The 14,085-nt window shown below is 54.5% G+C and overlaps 2 protein-coding genes across 7 annotated transcripts in view; one reads left to right on the top strand and one right to left on the bottom strand.

The window, feature by feature from the left end:
- The window catches only part of CUL9 (cullin 9), a 36,748-nt gene extending 26,423 nt beyond the window's left edge, over positions 1-10,325 (top strand). For 3 of the 6 annotated variants that reach the window (XM_069487841.1, XM_069487842.1, XM_069487840.1), the window contains 14 exons: positions 147-276; positions 419-618; positions 1,037-1,287; positions 2,257-2,602; positions 6,107-6,247; positions 6,395-6,559; positions 6,813-6,976; positions 7,331-7,424; positions 7,954-8,028; positions 8,138-8,248; positions 8,420-8,537; positions 8,922-9,055; positions 9,751-9,824; positions 9,932-10,325. In XM_069487841.1, the coding sequence (XP_069343942.1) occupies positions 147-276; positions 419-618; positions 1,037-1,287; positions 2,257-2,602; positions 6,107-6,247; positions 6,395-6,559; positions 6,813-6,976; positions 7,331-7,424; positions 7,954-8,028; positions 8,138-8,248; positions 8,420-8,537; positions 8,922-9,055; positions 9,751-9,824; positions 9,932-10,142 (2,214 nt within the window). In that variant the 3' untranslated portion in view covers positions 10,143-10,325. Of the gene's footprint in view, positions 1-146; positions 277-418; positions 619-1,036; positions 1,288-2,256; positions 2,603-3,540; positions 3,654-6,106; positions 6,248-6,394; positions 6,560-6,812; positions 6,977-7,330; positions 7,425-7,953; positions 8,029-8,137; positions 8,249-8,419; positions 8,538-8,921; positions 9,056-9,750; positions 9,834-9,931 lie in introns of those variants that run through there. The other 3 variants (XM_069487843.1, XM_069487844.1, XM_069487845.1) reach the window with 3 other exon arrangements.
- A 689-nt stretch (positions 10,326-11,014) lies between these two features.
- DNPH1 (2'-deoxynucleoside 5'-phosphate N-hydrolase 1) lies at positions 11,015-13,578 on the bottom strand. Its single transcript, XM_069488373.1, has 4 exons — positions 13,356-13,578; positions 11,742-11,810; positions 11,450-11,560; positions 11,015-11,267 (listed from the first exon to the last, which is right to left on the bottom strand). The coding sequence occupies exons 1-4, from the start codon at positions 13,549-13,551 to the stop codon at positions 11,119-11,121; spliced, it is 525 nt and encodes a 174-aa protein (XP_069344474.1). The 5' UTR covers positions 13,552-13,578; the 3' UTR covers positions 11,015-11,118.
- Between the last annotated feature and the right edge of the window lie 507 nt (positions 13,579-14,085).

Genomic DNA, 14,085 nt, shown 5'->3' on the forward strand with positions numbered 1-14,085 from the left:
GTACCTGAGCTCCTTAGCCTCTCTCTGTCTTCTCTACCACCTTGTCTGTCTCTGTTCTGCTAAACTGTTTCCCTTCCATCCTTCCTTCTCTCTTACTTTCCTTTCCTCTGCCTTAAATCCTGACTGGGCCTTTTTCTCTGCACCAGGAGGTGCCAGTAGAGACCTTGCTGAAGAATTCTGACCTCTCCCCAGAGCTGCTGCTCCAGGCACTTTTGCCCCTCACCTCGGAGAATGGCCCTCTAGCCCTGTGTGAGGGTCACGAATTTCCACATGGGGGTAGGTCAAGGGAGGCTGGGCTGCTGATGGGAAGAGGCCCTCAGGGTACGGGGCCTGCAGTAGGGAAGGAGAATGGGGTCCTCATAGTCCCCATTCATCTGTCCCTCCCCTCCTGGGGAAACTGACTGGGAGTGGGTTCCAGGTGTGCTGCGGGTTCGTGAGTCTGGGCCCCAGCCCAGTGGGGAGGCCCTGTGGCTGATACCTCCCCAGACGTACCTGGACGTGGAGAAGGATGAGGGCCGAACCCTGGAACAGAAGAGGAACCTCTTGAGCTGTCTTCTTGTTCGTATTCTCAAAGCCCATGGGGAGAAAGGCCTCCACATTGATCACCTGGTTTGTCTGGTAGGCAGAGGGGGGACCGTGAAGTTGGGGGTGTGAGGGAGTCATGCTTGGGGCTGGGGGTTGGACCCAGAGGTCATCATAAGGGAAGGTAAACTCCCTTAGTATGAGACCTCTGTGGGGTGCCATTTCCATCTGGGTTTTCTGTTCCTGACAGGACAGTAAGAAGGTAGAGATAAGACATGAGTATTTACCACCTGCGAGGCCTCATTCTAAGAGTGTGCATGATTAAATCATTTAATCCTCACAATAGTCCATTAAGTATTATTTTATCCCCTTTGACAGATTAGAAAAGGGCATGAGAAAGTTAGTAACTGATCCATAGTCACACAGATAGTAAGTAGCAGAGCCAGGCATTGAACCCAGGTAGGCTGGCTTCCCTAGGTAAAAGTGGCCTGCTCATTTCTTTCCTCCCTTCCAGGTGCTGGAGGCCTGGCAGAAGGGTCCAAATCCCCCTGGAAGCCTGGGCCGCGCTGTTGCTGTGGGTGTGGCCTGTACCAGTACAGATGTCCTCTCTTGCATCCTGCACCTCCTGGGCCAGGGCTACGTGAAACGGCGTGATGACCGGCCCCAGATCCTGATGTGTGCTACTCCAGAGCCCATGGGGCCCTACCGGGGCCAGGCAGAAGTCCCTTTCTGTGGCAACCAGAGCACTGAGGCCTCCAAGCCTAGGTAGCCACCCTACCACTGTCCCCTTGCAGTGAGGTGGGAGGGATTGTGGTGCCAAAGCCAGCATTCCTTGTGAAAAAACACTTCCTTTCTTTCCTTGTCTAATCCCATTTTCCCTGTTACTTCCCCCAATTTGCTAGCCCTCATTCCTCTTTCCAGCACCACCCACCCCATCCCTTCCTTGCCAGTCAGGTGCCTGGCTGTCCCCACCTACCAGGGCCAGCTTTTAGGCAAGGGACCCAGATATTTCAGCTCCTTTATAGATGTCTGTAATTCTAAGCAAATATGAAATATTCTGCAAATATGTATTGAGTGCTGATAACTATGTACTCTGCTAAGTGAAATATACAAACTTTCAAGAAGTTTGTTCTACAGAGGAATTTGCCATAGGATTTCCCTAATTAGCTGGCACCCCTAAAGCTTTTAATGTGAGATCCAGTTCACTGGAAGCTATTATGGTACTACTTTTCGTGCCTGCTATTTGCATCATGTATAAAGTGAATTCTCTAGAGTCATCTTTCTCAAACCTCAACATGCATACACATCACCTGGGGACGGTGTTAAAATGCAGATCCTGATTCAGTAGAACGCTCTTTGCTGCTGATGCACAGGCCACGCTTTGAGCAGGAGGGATGTAGACTACCATTTCTGACCTCTTAAATGGTAGAGGTGCTGCTACCATTTGAGGTGGGACCATCCCATCTGCTATAGGTCACTTAGCACCTTGACCCCTGCCGACTAGATACCTTTAATGCCCCCAGTCATTGTAGCAGCCAGCCACACCCTCACATTTATAAACATTTCTGTGGAGGACCATGCTCCGACAATTGGTCTGGGTGGTTATCCTCAGGCTGGTTAGGCAGGTGCAAGCAAGGGTGCACAAGGAAGGAGCTGGGGACCAGGTAGGGACCTGTTAGTAGGCTGGACAAGCAGGGCAGAGAGACTGATTGCTGTCTCTTCTCTCCCTCCAAGGCCAGAAGCTGTGGCTGCCCTGGCATCTCTGCAGCTGCCTGCAGGCCGCACCATGAGCCCCGAGGAGGTAGAAAGGTTGATGGAACAGACGGTGCGGCAGGTGCAGGAGATGCTGAACTTAGAGGCAGACGTGGCTCAGCACCTCTTGGCTCATTCCCACTGGGGTGCTGAACAGCTGCTGCAGAGCTACAGCGATGACCCTGAGCCACTACTGCTGGCAGCTGGGCTGTGCGTGCCTCAGCCCCAGGCTACCCCGACACGCCCCGACTACTGCCCTGTCTGTGTCAGCCCCCTGGAGCCTGATGACGACTTGCCATCGCTCTGCTGCATGCACTTCTGTTGTAAGGTGAGGCTCTGCCAGCTTCTCTCCTGCCCTGGCTTTCCACCCTAATGCGATTCCTTGGGAACTCTTGGGTTCTAGCCTAATGTGGCAGTGTTGGATAAGTCTACTTTTGTCAGCTGTAAGTGGTGGCACCTGCCTTGACACTCTGAAGGGTGGGTGTTAGGATCCAGTGAGATGTATCAGCAGTTCTTAAACTCTGCTGCATATTATAGTCACCAGGAGATTTTGTAAGTTCTCATGCGCAATCTTTACCTTAGACCAGTTAAATCAGAATCTCTGGAGGTGAAACCCAGGCATCTGGAGTTTTAAAAGCTCCTCAGGTGATTCCAATTAGCCAGGTTTGAGAACCGATATATATATATGTAAAATATGTGTCAAGGCACTTTGTAAACAAGAAAGTGTTAGGAAATTGGTGACAGTTCTAGTTTATGGTTTCCATATCACCATTCAAGTCCCCTCAGAGCAACATCACTTCTTTTATCATATACTCTCACTTAATACAAAAATAAAAAGAAGTGGTCCATCACCATCAAACTGGCACTGACTGATCAACACTAAGGTGCTCACACAGTAGTAATATTCCTTGGGGGTAGGGGGGTGGGGGTGGGTAAACTCACAACTAATGGGCACGGTGAGCATTGTAGGTGGGGAAGGGCACGTCTCAAATCATGGTTGGGATATGGCAAAGTCATAACATGTAATCAAAATGTTTGTACCCCCATAATTTCTTGAAATAATAATAAAAGAAACAAAAGAAAAGAAATTGTACAGACCAGTATATAACACAGAAGTAGAAGGGAGTTATGGGTAGTTAGGCTTGTGTCTGGACAGTGGATGCAGAGAAGGTTGTAGATGGGGAGTGGGTCATCTTCAAAGGCAGGGAGCGGGGGGTGAGGTGCAGAGAACCTGGAGTGCTGAGTGTGGTGTTCCCTGCCCTTTAGAACTGGTGCCAAGCCCAGACACATCAACTTAGCAGGAGGAGCGCTGCTTGTTGCCATGAATTCTAGCTGCCTCTCCCAACAGCGTGTCCCCCGTGGTGGGTGATCTGGGACAGGTGCATTTGCGTGTGCGTGTGTGTGTGCACTCTCTTCTCCTTCCCTCTCGCTGTGCTCCTATTACAGTTACTCCTCTCACATAGTTGCTTATGCTCCCTTCCCCCAGGTTCTTAATTATTTCCTTTTCACCTTCCTATTTTCATTCAACTAATATTTCTCACTGACCTACTATGCATAGCACTGGGTGCTGGATGAGGGAGTGAAAAAAGTCCAAGCAAAAAATGACCAGAGAGTTAATAATAACAGCAGCTAACGTTTATGGGGCTCACTCTGGGCCAGGCATTGTGCTATTTACGTGCATTATTTTACTTCTCACAATAGTTCTATGAGGTAGGTATTTTTATTATTCCCATTTTATAGATGACAGATGGAGACACTTGGGGGTGAAGTAATTTGCCCAAAGTCCGGATTGAATTTTGGCAGTCTCACCCCAGGGCCTGCCCTCCACGCTTTTATGATAAATGCAGGGAAGAGAATACAATTGGGTAATGTCATAGGAAGTGATAGAGGGTCAGAGTGGGGCTGAGGGGCTTGTACTCTCAATTGGGGAGGTCAGGGAAGGCCTGAGAGGTGACTGTCTGCAGGGAGAGGGTCGCAGACAGGGAACACAAGCACAGAGGAGCCGCTTGGTGGCTGAAGCACAGTATGGGGCAGGAAAGGAGGTTCGGGAGTTTGACGGGGACCAGGTTGGGTTGGGATTGGCAGACAGTGGATTTCATTTTATGGGACATGATGGTGGGTTTTAAGCAGGAAAGTGATATCTGAGTTATATTTTTTAAAAGATCACTTTGGCTGTTGTGTGGAGAAGAGGTTTGGATGGAGAAAAAGTGGGCGCAAGGACACTCATTCAGAGACTGGTATACAGAGAGGCAAGGGATGGTGGTAGTTTGGACTAGGGGCGGTGATGACACAGTGCGGAACTGGCAGGGGACAGTGGATTTTGAATGTGGAAGGAAGTAGAGAGCCTGGCTGGCATCACCCAGGGGGAGAGAGCAGGCCTAGGGTGCTGAGCCCGGGGCACACCCTACCCTGTAGAGATGTAGAGGCAGGAACCCGAAAACAAGGCTGAGAAAAACAGGCCTATTGAAAAAGCCCCAGCCAAGGAGGACCTGTGCATTAGTCACAGCTGAGTGGCACAAACTGCAAGGCAAGAGAAGTGAGAGGAGGGTGATGAGGGTTCTGGAGCAGTTGGAGAGGGCCCCCAGAGCGAGCCTCCATGGCAGGCAGCATTGGCAGCGGGTAGCAGCGCACGGCACTCCACTTGGGCCTGCCAGTATTGACAAAAGCAGAAGGGGCTCCTCAGGGGGTACATGTCGCCAGACTGAGATGCCAGGATTTTTGTCCTACAGGGCAGTGTTTCCCTTCCTCAGCTGTGAGGGACCCAGGGGCACCTGTGTGCCTGTAAGTATGGGGTCTGAATTTGGAGAAATTTTCCCGGTTTTATCTCAAAAATGCAAGAAGTTTGCATTTCAAATTACCAAGTTGTCTGGGTTTGTTTCAATATAAAAAGGGTTTGGTTTGGTACTTTGCTTTGAGTAAAAATGGTCCAGTTAGGTGCTTCACATTATCCTGCAGCTTTGATACCACCGACACAGCTAGTCTCGGGGGGTTTAGACCCATCATTTTGGAAAGCTCGGCCATAGGCAGCGTGCGGGGCAGGGGTGGTTAATGGAGTATATTGGGAGGGTTAGGCCGCTGCTCATGCTTATCCCAGATGGATGGCATGGGGAGAGGTGGGGAGAGGAAGGCCATCGATCGGGACAGGCTCTTGCAGTGGTTTAGGGGTGAGGGAATAATGACCTGATTTAGGGCAGGGGTGTGATGTGAGAGCAAGAGAAGAATTTGGGAGACATGAAGGTTCTGACACTGGTGACTAGGGGGATGGTGGTGCCATTGGTCAGAGTTTGGGGAATTCAGTGGGCAAGTCTGTGGGGAAGAGGCCAAGTCTATTCGAGCATGAGTCTGGGGAGGTGAGATGGGAGCATCAGGACAGGGTCATTGGAGATAAGTCACTGGACCTAGGAGGGGAGACCAGAGCTGTGTCAGCAGTGTTGGGAGGCAGCCACCCAGGGGGGAAAAGGCAGCCCCCTTCCCCAGGCCTCCTTTCTCTCTGACCTTCCTGCTCTCTCCATATCTTTCTTAGAACTTGAACCCTTCTCCTTTTTCTCGATTCTCTTTACCCATTCCCCCATGTCCCTCCCAACAGTAATTAGGCGAATACCCCAGCTCACACAATCTCAAAGACAACTGTAAATTGGGCCAGTCTCAGCGAAACCCAAGGAAGCTGGAAAGATTAGGGTCAGCTTTGAGGCTGATCTAAAAGCGAGCTTGTCTCTGGCCTTCCACATCGTTGGGGAGGGGTGAGGTGGGATGCTAGGTTAGTTACCAGGACGCCTTCCTCTGTGCTGCGCCCATGCTGTCTCTGAGCAGCTCCTCCATTTGTTCCTCCCAGTCTTGCTGGAATGAGTATCTAACAACTCGGATCGAGCAGAACCTTGTTCTCAATTGCACCTGCCCCATTGCCGACTGCCCGGCCCAGCCCACCGGAGCCTTCATTCGTGCCATTGTCTCCTCGCCAGAGGTCATCTCCAAGGTATCTCCTCTCGTCTGAGAGAGGCTCCAGCGCAGAGCCAAAGGGGCAGGCCGCAGGGAATGGGCTGAGCTGTGGGGTGCTGGGGGCCTGGACATGTGGCATCCTGGAGAGCTATGCCCTCACCTTATGGCACTTACGGCCCCACAGTATGAGAAGGCACTCCTGCGTGGCTACGTGGAGAGCTGCTCCAACCTGACCTGGTGCACCAACCCCCAGGGCTGCGACCGCATCCTGTGCCGCCAGGGGCTAAGCTGCGGGACCACTTGCTCCAAGTGTGGCTGGGCCTCCTGCTTCAATTGTAGCTTCCCTGAGGTGGGTGCCCCACCCTGGCCAGCCCTGACCCTGACCAAGGATTCACACTCCTTCCCTGCTTGGCACCCACTCCCTGCCACACACACACAGTGACTTGTCCTTCCTCAGCCTCTACAACCCATTTGAGCTCTGTGCCTCCTCCTGGAGTACTCCCGATGTGACCTGTGTCTTGTCCCCCTCTCTCCCGTGCACACCAGCACTGCTCCCCTCAGTCAGGGCTCAACTGTGTCCTCACCACCCTCTCCTGCTGTAGGCACACTACCCTGCCAGCTGTGGCCACATGTCTCAGTGGGTCGACGACGGTGGCTACTACGACGGCATGAGTGTGGAGGCCCAGAGCAAGCACCTGGCCAAGCTCATCTCCAAACGCTGTCCCAGCTGTCAGGCTCCCATCGAGAAGAACGAGGGGTGCCTGCAGTAAGAAGGGGGGCACTGTGGGAAGTCAGAGGGCAAGGGAGGAGAGGGGAAACCTGGTAGAAGGAAGGGGCACTGGGCTCATCGTAAAGCTCAGCAAACAAGGGCCACCCCTCACTTGGCATCCTCCAGTGACTTCCTAGATCTTAATGTTCCTTCCCCCACATTTGAGTCTATACTCTACGGGGGAATTCAAAAGCAAGGGTGCATTCAGTAGGGCAGGGTAAGATTAAGGAGACCATCAGGATGGGGGAGAGGATGGATGCCAGGGCATCAGCAGTTGTGCATCCAGGCCCTTGGCATTCCTGGCATGCCCCTGCCCAGAGGCAGGAGTCCTCCAGCTAGCTTCCTCCACAGCATGACCTGTGCCAAATGTAACCATGGATTCTGCTGGCGCTGCCTCAAGCCCTGGAAGCCAAATCACAAAGACTATTACAACTGCTCTGCCATGGTAAGGGGCTGGGCACTGGGGGAGGGCACAGACAGAGCCTTAGGAGGGGTACTACCACAGGGGCCTGGGCAGAGGGGGCTGTGTGGGCACAGCTGTTGGGACAATGGCTCCATGAGGGAGGACAGAGCTACCTGGGCCTACAGGTGCTGGGAATTCTATACTGGGAGGTCTGTTCACAGGGACCTTCAGCTCCAGAACAGGCCTTCTCACACTGAGGTGGCCACAGAAGGGCTGGAGAGGGCTGGGCATTCTCGGGAGGCATCAACGCATGTGGGCAGAGCAAGGACTCTGGAGTCAGAGCCTGGCTTCACTGCGTGGTGTGTGGCTCTGGGCAAGTCAGTTTACTTCTCCAGGCCTCAACAGCATCTATAAATGGGGATTAATAATGACCTACCCCTCTCCCAAATATGAGGATTAAATGAAAATAACCTGGGGAGAATGTAGAAAAGTGAATGATGGCTATTCTAATTATTAACTCTGTCCTCTCCAAACAAAGCACCCAGTAACCCTCTCAACGTGTCCTCACCAGGTTAGCAAAGCAGCTCGCCAAGAGAAGCGGTTCCAGGACTATAACGAGAGGTGCACTTTCCATCACCAGGCCCGGGTGAGCAGGAGGAAACAGTGGGTGGGTTCGTGGGGGGCGGGGGGACGGTCCGAATTGGATGGGGTGGGGCTGCACTGCTGGTGCTGATGCACCCCCTCTGCGTGCACAGGAGTTTGCTGTGAACTTGTGGAACCGGGTATCTGCCATCCACGAGGTACCCCCGCCCAAGTCCTTCACCTTCCTCAAGGATGCCTGCCGGGGACTAGAGCAGGCGAGAAAGGTTGGTTGTAGCTGTAGCTGGTAGGGGAGGAGGGAGGTGCAGGGGTGTGCCAAGGGCTGGTGGGCCTGGCTGCTTTCATCTGACCTGCCTGGATGGGGGGAATGAGGAGAGGGCAGGTGGGGAGTGGAGGTGCCCAGCCCCGGCAGGGAGAGCTGACTGGAGCTCCTCTAGGTGCTGGCCTACACCTGCGTGTACAGCTTCTACAGCCAGGACGCGGAGTACATGGACGTGGTGGAGCAGCAGACCGAGAGCCTGGAGCTGCACACCAATGCCCTGCAGATCCTCCTCGGTGAGCCCGCCCCACCCCTGCCCGCAGTGCTTCCTCCTGCCCGCCTCTTCCCCTCTCTGAGCACCCCAGCCCCAACCAGGTAAAACAGTGCCCCCACCTTCCCTTTGTCCTCGTCCTCTTTTTCATTCTTCATAGGCTGCTCACCATCTGGCTTTGAAAGTTCAGGTCTAAAGCCTATGCCCTAAGGTGCCTGAGGGCACAGATGTGCGCCTGTCATTTTCTTTGATTCTGGTCTATACCTTGCCCCTAGAGTGGGAGTTTCTTGAGAATGAGTGTCTAGAGCCGTGCCTGGCACTTGGTAGATGTCCCATAGGTGTTTGTTGAAGGAAGGAGTGGGTGAGAATGGGAGAAGGGAGGGAGCCCCTGTGCCTGCCCCCCCTGCAGAGGAGACCCTGCTGCGGTGCAGAGACCTGGCCTCCTCCCTGCGCCTCCTGCGGGCCGACTGCCTCAGCACAGGCATGGAGCTGCTGCGGCGGATCCAGGAGCGGCTGCTCGCCATCCTGCAGCACTCTTCCCAGGTACCACCCCTGCCTTGACCTCTTCTGCCCCCACAGACAGGGGTTAGGGTCCTCCTATGCCCTGGACAGCCCCTGCCCTGGAATGATTCCAGAAGGAAAGGCAGCGAGGCGGGTGAATGGATGTTTGGAGACATGGGCGCACATCCCAGCTCCTGGGCCAGCCTGCCTGATGCTGCTGGACCCTGTCACTCAACCTCCTGGGCTTTCCTATAAAGTAAAGGGGTTGGTTATCCCACTTGAAGGGTTTTGGCCAGGTGCCCATCAGAATCACTTGGAGAACTTTTCCAGGCTATACTTCCCATATGTGGACTTAAAAATCTAGAGTGGGGGCCAGAGGATGGGCTGACTGGCCTAAGGGGTCTGCCGGGCTCTTTCCAGCTCTAATACACTGATGCTGAGTGTAAACTATGAACCTGCCCTCGGGTTGCTTACTGACTGGCAAGTCATTTGGGCAGAAAAGAATGAACACACACTGGGAGCACCTTAGGCCCAGGGTGCTGTGCCTCACTGTCTATCCCGTATCCCTGGAGACCATCTGTGAGTTAAATCACACTAAGGTGGTTTGCCAAGTGCTGTGGTGAGAGGAGGTGGGAGCATTCCCAGCAGGAGCCTGGCTCTCAGAAAGCATCAGTGGAAGGAATGCTAGGCACCACGGCCGAATGTCCTCTACTCTCCAAATCCTGTCTGCTTGCCAGGATTTCCGGCTTGGTCTCCAGAGTCCATCAGTAGAGGCCCGGGAGGCGAAAGGCTCCAACGTGCCCGGCAGTCAGTAAGTAGGGTAGGCAGAGCCTCGGAGTGGGCAGGGGGAGATGTCAGGCTTCCTGCGGGGCTGAGTGTGGGGCTGAGTGTGGGGCTGAGTGTGGTGGTTCTCCGTAGGTCCCGTAGGCCCCAGGGCCCCTCACGGCTGGAGGAGGAAGAAGAGGAGGAAGATGATGACGATGACGTTCCAGAGTGGCAGCAGGACGAGTTTGATGAGGAGCTGGACAACGACAGCTTCTCCTATGATGAGGAGTCTGAGAACCTGGACCGAGAGACTTTCTTCTTTGGTGACGAGGAGGATGATGATGATGATGAGACCTACGACTGAGGGGGCAGGATTCAGGAAACAGCTGGAGCACCCAGAGTCTCGGGGGTGAGGGGTCAGGAGTTCCCCTGTCCCCACTGTCATGAGGAAGGGGATCCCAGTGTCTGCAGCATCTTCTTCTGTTTCCTGAATAAACTTTTTTCACATACGTCTCTGGAAGCAGGCTGGACAGCTTCACCAGGGGCCACCTGGCTTCAACTGCCCTGGTCCCACACACACCCTACCCCTCATTTTTTTTTTTTTTTTTTTGAGACAGAGTCTGTTGCATGGGCTAGAGTGCTGTGGCGTCAGCCTAGCTCACAGCAACCTCAAACTCCTGGGCTCAAGCAATCCTGCTTGAGCCTCCCAAGTAGCTGGTACTACAGGCATGTGCTACCATGCCCAGCTAATTTTTTCTGTATATTTTTAGTTGTCCAGCTAATTTCTATTTTTGGTAGAGATGGGATCTTGCTCTTGCTCAGGCTGGTCTCGAACCCCTGAGCTCAAATGATCCATCCGCCTCAGCCTCCCAGAGTGCTAGGATTACAGGCGTGAGCCCTCGCGCCCAGCCCCCTACCCCTCATTCTTTACTGCTTTCTCTAGACCTCCGGACTCTTCTCTTCTCAGAGAAGGCGCAAAGCAGACCCATTTGACCTAGGCTGATAAAGGGAAGTGCGGGTTGATACGGTACAGGGCTAGGTGCAGACCCAGCCCAGCTTCAGAGGAGACAGAGGGACGGCCTGCACCGTCGAGCAGCCTGAAATGTTCCGAGGGTGGGGGGTTGAGGGCATTGGGTGTCTCTGGGTCTACAGACTTGTGAAGGGCCTCTCTACAGCTAAAGTGAAAGGGCTGTTACTGAGGACCTGCCCTACCCCACCCCACATACAGACATAAAGTTAGAATTTTAAACATACCTTTTAATTTGCTACTTGGGCTAAGGGGCAGGAATGGTTCTAGAGCAGTGTCTGGGATCAGAAGAATTATATTCAGTGGGATTAAGTCAAGCAGTTGGGCCAGGGGAGGCAGCCACCTGCTCGGGAGGATCCATCTCAAAGTATCGATCCAGCATGGCCTCCACCTCCCCCTCTTCGTAGTCCCACACCTGGAACCGCGAGCCATCTGCAGCTCCCCGGATCATGGCTGAAAGCACTGGGAACGACCGGGAAAGGTGAAGCCGCCTCCCTCCCACACTCCCCCCATTGCCGCTGTCCTCCCTGTGCCCTTTTTGGGGTAGGCACTGTGCTCAGAGCCCACCCAGGAAGGAGCTGAGGGCTGGGTCTGCAGAATGCCGGGGAGGGAAGGGGTGGCCCTCTAGGACTTAGGGTGCTCACCTCTGCCAGACTGCGGGCGGAACAGGCACAGGATTCGCTTATTGAGGGCCACGGCCCGGCCCAGCTCATAGCCCACACCCAAGGATGGCTGGGTCACTTCTGCCACGACCACTGGGAAGAAAGGATAGACTAAGGCACGATATCTGGGGCACTTGGGGTTTCTAAGGGAGTGACGACAATGTGGTTGTGGTGAGGAGGGAGCTCTGGGATCCTTTCTAGGTGTGGAGGCCAGGGATGTCCAAGGAATCTAACATTCTGGAGGAGTTTGCTGGTAGGAGGGAGGGCCACTCACCATCTGCCTGCTGCAGCCAGGCCAAGTCCTGCTCGTGGATGAGCCTGTCACCCCCAGCAGCCTCTTCCCCTGTGGTTGAGGAGAAAGCTAGTCAAGGACATGCCCCACTCTGGTTCTTGGTAACTGTCCTATGCCCTCGCACGTCCGTAGCCACCCTGCTCTGGGAAGGAGGGAGATCTGTGCCAGATGACATCCAAGGCCCGCCCAGCATTAGGATTTCATCAAAAGGAGTGAGGAAATGGAAGGGACCCAAGAAAAATTAACCCTGTGGAAGGTGGGATGTGTGACGAGGGCTGAACGAAAATACGGAAAGGACTAACTCGCTGAGGAGCAGAGTGATTAGGGAAAGGTGTATGGGCACTTGGCCAAAGGTAGGAGCGGCATCCTGGGGTCAGAGGGCAAGGATCTAGGGTTCCAGTTCAATTCAATGTTAATGCTTCAGGACCGCTGTGCTGAGGCTCACCACCACCGGCATCAGAGCAGAACCACGGGAGAGCTTGTTAAAAATACGGATTCCAACCAGAATCTGCATTTTAAACAAGCTCCCTCAGATGACACATGAGCACACCAAGGTGGATACACCATGAAACCAATGAACCTTAAGCTTCAGGGTCCCTCATTTGCACAGGCCCTTTCCAACCCCCTAGCGATTTTGTTTTTTTTAAGGAGATCTCCCAGAACTGCATTAGATCCCACAAATCAGGGATCTGCTCTTGAGTAGGGTAAGGGAAAACGAATTAAGGTGTTCTGAGCAGAAGCATAAGAGTTCTGGGCACAATTTTCAAACTGGAAGAGTCAGCAAGATTCCAGACCAATGTATCAAAGCTGCACTTGAGAAAAACCCAGGAGCAGCCAGGAGCAGAACTCATTAGTGGCTCACGCCTGTAATCCTAGCACTTCGGGAGGCTGAGGAGGGAGGATCACATGAGCCCGGGAATTGGAGACCAGCCTGAGCAAAAGTGAGGCCCCGTCTCCACTAAAAATAGAAAAATCAGCTGGCGTGGTGTGCACCTGTAGTCCCAGCTACTCCGCAAGAGGATCACTCAACTCCTGAGCCCAGGAGTTGGAGGTTGCAGTGAGCTGTGATAATGTCACTGCACTCTACCCAGGGGGACAGAGTAAGACTCTGTCTCAAACAAACAAAAAACCACCCCAAACACATTAGTAATAATCTTAACAGAGGACGTGAGAGAGAGGGTGGTTCCGAGAACTGGGGCCAGTCGGGTCTAAGAGAACGGCTGGTACCTTGACAGAAAAAAACGGAAGGAGGGTAAGCTTCGTTTTGAGTTGGGCAGGAGGTGCCAGCGGGTGGGGTGGGAACCCCGCGAAGCAGTCCAATCCACCTTCTTTCTGCTCCTCCCTACAAACGCCCAGGAAGGAGCTGAAGAGAGTTCTCCAAGAAGGGACCAAAGGTCAAGATAAACCCTGAACGCGGAGCCACCCGCAGGCGTGTTGGGTCACACGCGGTCTGAGTCCGGTCCCCAGCCTTCTAGGGCGGGGGCACCTCACGGAGCACCCCGGCAGGAGGGCGGACTCGGAGCACAGCCGTTGGGGGTGCAGCTGTGGAAGGGAGACGAGGGGGCCCGCCCGTCCCCGACCCCGCCGCGGCCTCACCGCGCGCGCCCAGCTCGGCGGCTGCCACATGCTCGGTGAGCACGGTCCCAAAACGTCGCAGCCGCGACACAATCCTCGCATACAGCGCCTGGTCCTCGCGTCCTCCGCGGATGCTCCCGCAGAAGTACAGGGCTCGGCGGCCGGGCTCGCCCGGCTCCCCTGGCTCCCCGCGCTCCGGCTCCGCGGCCGCCGCCATCCTCGCTGCCGCCGCGCACCCTCCAGCGCCAGGGGGCGCCACCCGCGGCCACGTGACCCGGCCCGGCTGCGCGGCGCCCCCTGCTCCTGCGTGTCCGCACCTGTGGAATGGGGCCGGCGAGTGGGGAGGATCCAGCCGGAACCCTCCTGGGACCCACCGCGCCCGGACTTGACTTTCGATGCCCAATATGCATCTTATTTTTAACTTCTCCCGGGCTGAGCTCAAGGTCTTCTCCACCTCACCCGCTTCTGCTCCCCTCCTCCCCACAGTCCTCCCCAGCTCAGGTAAAGACCACTCCAGCCTCCCCCCTGCTCAGGCCCAAAACCCTAGAGTCATTTGGACCCTGCTCTTTCTCCCAACCCCTACATCCAAGACTTTGGCAACTCCTGTGGGTTCTCCCTTCCAAATCTGACGCCCACCACCTCCACTGCCACCACCCTCGGCTGAACCTCCTTTGTGAGGAGCAGAAAGAAGTGGATTGGACTGCTTCGCTGGGTTCCCACCTCACCCGCTGGCACCTTCTCCCCAACCCAA

This window comes from Eulemur rufifrons, chromosome 15 (assembly GCF_041146395.1).
Source record: "Eulemur rufifrons isolate Redbay chromosome 15, OSU_ERuf_1, whole genome shotgun sequence".
Lineage (NCBI taxonomy): Eukaryota > Metazoa > Chordata > Mammalia > Primates > Lemuridae > Eulemur > Eulemur rufifrons.

Coding starts and splice junctions, on each gene's coding strand:
- DNPH1 (XM_069488373.1), bottom strand. CDS start 13,551: ATGGCGGCGGCCGCGGAGCCGGAGCGCGGGGAGCCAGGGGAGCCGGGC. Junction 11,811..13,355: donor CGCCGAGCTGGGCGCGCGCG/GTGAGGCCGCGG, acceptor CCTCAACCACAG/GGGAAGAGGCTGCTGGGGGT. Junction 11,561..11,741: donor CTGGCTGCAGCAGGCAGATG/GTGAGTGGCCCT, acceptor CTTTCTTCCCAG/TGGTCGTGGCAGAAGTGACC.